Source organism: Diaphorina citri, unplaced genomic scaffold, assembly GCF_000475195.1.
Source record: "Diaphorina citri unplaced genomic scaffold, Diaci psyllid genome assembly version 1.1 scaffold5561, whole genome shotgun sequence".
In the NCBI taxonomy this organism is placed as follows: Eukaryota; Metazoa; Arthropoda; class Insecta; order Hemiptera; family Psyllidae; genus Diaphorina; species Diaphorina citri.
Window position 1 is genome coordinate 9,140 of NW_007382937.1, and position 6,310 is coordinate 15,449.

The 6,310-nt window shown below is 36.8% G+C and overlaps 1 protein-coding gene and 1 long non-coding RNA gene across 2 annotated transcripts; both read left to right on the forward strand.

The window, feature by feature from the left end:
• Nucleotides 1-316: 316 nt before the first annotated feature.
• On the forward strand, nucleotides 317-2,204 carry LOC113472455. The gene is made up of 2 exons (XR_003394750.1): nucleotides 317-555; nucleotides 1,820-2,204. It is a non-coding gene; the product is annotated as an uncharacterized LOC113472455 (long non-coding RNA).
• Nucleotides 2,205-2,448: 244 nt separating this feature from the next.
• Nucleotides 2,449-3,838, forward strand: LOC103521601 (zinc finger protein 189-like). Its single transcript, XM_017448857.2, has one exon. The coding sequence runs from the start codon at nucleotides 2,457-2,459 to the stop codon at nucleotides 3,693-3,695; it is 1,239 nt and encodes a 412-aa protein (XP_017304346.1). The 5' UTR covers nucleotides 2,449-2,456; the 3' UTR covers nucleotides 3,696-3,838.
• Nucleotides 3,839-6,310: the final 2,472 nt, after the last annotated feature.

Consider the following 6,310-nt stretch of genomic DNA (forward strand, 5'->3'; position numbering starts at 1 on the left):
GTGGGATTGTTGGGCTTTTTTTCTGACCCTCTGTCCCGGCGGCAATTTTTAAAATTTATTTTATATTTATTTTTGTTTGCTTTGTAATTCGCTTGTTTGTAATATCTAATTTAAATGAAAAGTATAATATAAACGTGCAAACTAGAGATAAAAAGTAAAAAATGAATTCAGATTGTACGCGTTGCGGAAAAAAAAATCAAGATTTCGAATTTCCCGCCAACTTTACAAGTTTACAAGCTCATGAAGGCTCTGTGTTAAGTTACCACATCATTTTCCACTTGCCAAGAACATCTCAGAATGGCCTAACTCAGCCCTGTTCATAACCACGGCCTCAAGTTAAACTTGAGCTGAAATTTTGCTTAGCCAAGTTTAGCTTAAGATTAACTTGAAACGAATTTTCATACATACGGCGGTGAGTTTCCTGAGTTGCTCTTGCAATTTACTATACCTACTATGTACTGTGTCAGTACATTCAACTGGGAAAATCAGTTCTTCCAACTTGTACAAGTTAAGTTATCTTCTTGTGATTGAACTCTTTTGGGAGAGAAGATTTTGGTAAGTAAATAATAAATAGAAAGTACAGGGTAATTTAGATTTAGTGGTAATTATTCAGAAGCCACAGCAATGAAAGAGAAAGCTCCTTTTTGTGTTCAATGGTACCTACTTACCTATATTAACCCTGTAATAAAACTGGTCACTGCTCAATTGTTACAGCTCTTCTTTGCAGCAATTTTTCATTGACATGACATTTGAAGTCCCAAAGTTATCAGTATTGTCAATTATAAAAACTGACACAAGGTCTGTTTTTTTTTATTTTTTTTTATTTTTATTGGAAGAAAAGCCATCAAAGTTGGGAAAATGACTGAGGGAATTTGATTTGAAATGAGATTTACCTACCCTGAGCCATTGTCAGTGATTTTCAAACCCACCCTGTATTTCAATATTTCAATTCATCTAATAGATCAGTTGCGCTTACTTGGGTCATGTTTCAAAGTCATAGAGCAGAAAAAATGAGGACCAACGGAATTTTTCTTTTTCTTCTACGACTTTTAGATCTCGAGATAAATCAATTTAAAAAATGCTGGTAAATCGTGAACTTTGACGTCACGGCATACACTCCCGTAGGTGATGACGTCACATCAAATGTCCCGAGCAAAGCTCCCTTGCAGGCAACGCATTAATGTGTTTGTGCGCATACGTTTCTGCGCAGTTCTTTCTGCTCCTCCGCTAGCGCGCTTGCATACTGGCGCTACCTAGCGGACGAAAATAGCAACTGCGTTAAGTCTGACGTCACACATCTTCATTAGAACAGAAAATAAAAATTGAATTTTCGATCGTTTACAGTTATTATTTTGGAGTTTTGACCTCAGATTTGGATTTTTCCCAACTTTTTACATAGGAATCGACCATTTATTCATAATTTTTACCCATTTGCAACTCCTCCATTGTTAGGGACTAAACAGTTTTTTGAAAAAGTGCAAAGTTCCCAACCTACTGTTCAGTCAGTTGAATCAAAAAGTGGTTCACGATCAATTTAAGAGCTGAAGAAGCCAGCCTAGTTAGCTTAGTTGGTAGCGTGTCTGCCTTGTAAGTGCTAGGCAGCAGGTTCAATTCCCAGTTCCCACCCGGGGCGGATTTTATTCTGATGGGATAAAGTTTGTTCTTAGAACGGCTGGCTTTCTCCTATATATCCTGTCTTCCTTCTCTCTTTGATTTCGGGACAATAAGACCATAGCAGTTACAGTTCCCTCTGTCAAACCTCTTCAAAAAAAAAAAAAAAAAAGAGCTGAGAGCTGAAGAAATGATTCTTATTTTTCAGGAAAATACGTCATATGTATGATTACTAGCATACATAATATAGTTTTCTTTTGGTACCTATACATTTCTGCTGACCAAGAGAATAATATTAGACAGCAGTAATGGAACTTAATGTTGAGGAATCAAAAGATCATGTTGGACTGTCACCACCTTTCTATGATCCTTCTCGAGTAATAAAGCATGAACCCCTAGACATTCCTTATGAAGTCATGGTAAAAGAAGAATCTAATGAAAGTGACAGAATAAATATAGAAGAAAATGATTGGAATGATGCTGTTACTAGAGATTGTTTGGAGTTTTTCAAATCATGTCCCAAAGTTGAAGTCAAATCTGATCATGAAAGAAGAAGTATCAATTATAAATGTCAGGAGAGTTACAAGAGAGGAAAACTAAAGAAAAAACTATGCCAGGATATTGGATATAAATGTGATTTGTGTTCAAAGGAATATTCCTACAAACATACTTTGACAGAACATATGAAACTACACCAGGGTATCAGATATAAATGTGATTTGTGTTCAAAGGAATTTTCCTGCAAAAGATATTTGACAGAACATATGAAAGTACACCAGGGCATGAAAAATAAATGTGTTTTGTGTTCAAAGGAATTTTCCAGCAAAAGTTATTTGACAGAACATATGAAACGACACCAGGGCATAAAATATAAATGTAATTTGTGTTCAAAGGAATTTTCCAGCAAAAGTTATTTGACAGAACATATGAAACTACACCAGGAGATCACATATAAATGTGACTTGTGTTTAAAGGAATATTCCAACAAAATATATTTGACAGAACATCTGAAACTACACCAGGGCATAAAAAATAAATGTGTTTTGTGTTCAAAGGAATTTTCCAGAAAAAGAAGATTGACAGAACATATGAAATTACACCTGGGCATAAAAAATAAATGTAATTTGTGTTCAAAGGAATTTTCCTGCAAAAGTCATTTGAAAGAACATATGCAAGTACACCAGGGCATCACATATAAATGTGATTTGTGTTCAAAGGAATTTTACCGCAAACAAAATTTGACAAAACATATGAAAGTACACCAGGGCATGAAAAATAAATGTGTTTTGTGTTCAAAGGAATTTTCCAGCAAAAGTTATTTGACAGAACATATGAAACTACACCAGGGCATAAAAAATAAATGTGATTTGTGTTCAAAGGAATTTTCCTGCAAAAGGTATGTGACAGAACATATGAAACTACACCAGGAGATCACATATAAATGTGACTTGTGTTTAAAGGAATATTCCAACAAAATATATTTGACAGAACATCTGAAACTACACCAGGGCATAAAAAATAAATGTGTTTTGTGTTCAAAGGAATTTTCCAGAAAAAGAAGATTGACAGAACATATGAAATTACACCTGGGCATAAAAAATAAATGTAATTTGTGTTCAAAGGAATTTTCCTGCAAAAGTCATTTGAAAGAACATATGCAAGTACACCAGGGCATCACATATAAATGTAATTTGTGTTCAAAGGAATTTTACCGCAAACAAAATTTGACAAAACATATGAAACTACACCAGGGCATAAAAAAAAAATGTGATTTGTGTTCTAAGGAATTTTCCACCAAATGTTCTTTGACAGAACATATGAAACTACACCAGGGCATTAAAAAAAAATGTGATTTGTGTTCAAAGGAATTTTCCTGCAAAAGGTCTGTGACAGAACATATGAAACTACACCTGGGCATAAAAAATAAATGTGATTTGTGTTCTAAGGAATTTTCCACCAAACATACTTTGACAGAACATATGAAACTACACCAGGGTATCAGATATAAATGTGATTTGTGTACAAAGGAATTTTCCAGAAAAGGAAGATTGACAGAACATATGAAATTACACCTGGGCATATAGTACAGGAAAATTAGACTTTCACTTCGGAAAAATTAGTAACAAAGGTTTTTCTTCACCAAAAGTATGTGACCCTGAATCATGCCTTAAAAGTCCCCTAAAATCCCCTGTACGCTTGTTCGCTTTTTCCGCCAAAAAGCGTCGGCAAACATGATTTTTTTTTTTTTTTTTAGTTTTTTTCCTTTTTCCCCCCAAAAGCGGTGGGAAAAATTGTTTTTTTTTTTTTTTTAGTTTTTCTAAAATATTTCGTGATCCGTTCATCCTACGTCAAATTGTATTCCGAGATAAAATGTAGAGCATAAAATTCTGAACATTTTATGTGTTTACAATTTTTTCTACGACTAACCATAACGGAGCAGTCACTCCGTCTGTTTGGCTGCCAAAGGCGGTTTATTTCCAAATCTCATAAATCAATTTTGATTGACTTTTTTTTTCGAAATGAAGCATCTGGGAGATACATGTTTGGAAAGAAATTTGTTTGATCAATAGTTAGATGTAGGACAATCACCTAAATCATGAAATTTGCTTTGGGTAAGCGGCTACAGGCTGTCGGCGGTCGAAATTTGCCTTTTATCGCAAAATGTAGTGAAAATGAACACTAAATCGGAGGCTGTTCCTTGGGAAAAATTAGTAACAGCGTTTTTTCTTCACTCAGTGCTTATTTATGTACCTCTTAATAATACCTTACCTTAAAGTCGCCTGTACGCTTCTCGGCTTTCTCCGCCAAAAAGCAAATCCCGCACATTAAGCACAGCAAACTATGACTTGGTTCCGTTTTTGGGTCCTCAGTCGGCGTTCAGATACTATTTAGCAAACATAAGTTATCCACATAGAAAGCTGAGATTGTAAGCTTTCCAGATATGTTAGGTTTGAAGTGGAATTTTTTCTTTCGAAAGCCACATTTAATGATTCTTGTGTTCATGAATCCTGCATATTAGGCACAGCAAACTATGACTTGATTCCGTTTTCGGGTCCTCAGTCGGTGTTCAGATAATATTTAGCAAACATAATTTACCCACATGGAAAGCTGAGAGTGCAAACTTCCCAGATATGTAGGTTTGAATTGGAATTTCAGCTTTCAAAAGCCACATTTAGTGATTCTCGTGTTCATGAATCCTGCATATTAGGCACAGCAAACTATGACTTGGTTCCGTTTTTGGGTCTTCAGTCGGTGGTACGATACTTTTTTGCAAACAGAAGCAAGGGCGTAGCCAGGATTTCAGCAAGGGGGGGGGGCAGGACACGAAATTTCGATAATATCTAGTGTAAGTCGATACTATGTCCTCTCACCCATTTAATGAAGGGGGGGAGGCATACATAACTTATAATTTATTAAAAACATAAAAATCTATATTTTCAGTACTATATCTATTTATCTATCTATAATCTATATTATCTAGGAAAATGGCCTAATGGTCAATGCCCTGACATTTGCAAACAAACAACAACATATTTTCGGTACAAACAAGGTGTCAGTCTATATTTATTAGGATAAGGAAAGTCATGTGATAATAGTAAACCAGCAGGCCCCGACCTGCGTCGGTAAACCCATCAAGCACACACAACAGACACAAAACACACAACATTCTCACCATAACATCAATCACACCACCCATACCATTGCACCACACACCTCATCCCATCATATACACCACACACCATCCATACCCAGACACCCCATCACACCACCCACACCATCACACCACACACACCATCGCATCACACACCTCATCCCCTCATATACACCATCACACAATCACACGTCCCAGTTTCATTCCAGTGAGATTATTTATTTTGGTCTAAAAGTGTAATCTTCTAGGATTCCTAGTAAAGATTGACAATACTTCTTCACAGAAGGAATGGTAGTCATTCAGTATTGTTTCTCGGTGGACACTCATCAGGGCCAATCCATTTAGTCTGGATTCACCCATGGTGCTCCTAAGCCATGTCTTAATACAGCGCAGACTACTGAAAGACCGTTCCACATTACAAATTGTGCAGGGTAAAGTAACTATTATCGTCAATGCTAGATTTTTTTTTTTTTTTTTAAGAGGTTTGACAGAGGGAACTGTAACTGCTATGGTCTTATCGTCCCGAAATCGAAGAGAGAAGGAAGACAGGATAGGGGAACTAGCAGAACAACAAGCGGCAAGTTATGTCAAACCCTGTGTACCTGACATGACTGCCGCTCAACATGAAGATCCAACCGACGCTACTGTGGCCTCTACGTCCAAGACATGCTACTTCTGTGGTAACGCATGGCATCCGCGATCTTCGTGCCCCGCAAAAGACGCTCAATGTACTACGTGCTCTAAAACTGGCCATTACAGCAGAGTTTGGCAGTCAAAGTCATTTCTGACTAAGAACCAGTTTTCCCGACGTCCGAAAACTTCTGCATCTACGGCCACCTCTGCGTCTGTGACTGCCGCGGCACCCTCCAGTCTACAAAAGTCTACGATTAACATTACTGTCAACAATGTACCACTCAAAGCTTTGGTTGACACAGGATCATCATTGAGTTTCATTAATCAAGCTCTATTAGAGTCTGGAGGAACTTCTTCTACTATCTCTGGTTCTCCAGGTTGATTTTCAAGTTCACCAATATCAGCAGGCTGTTG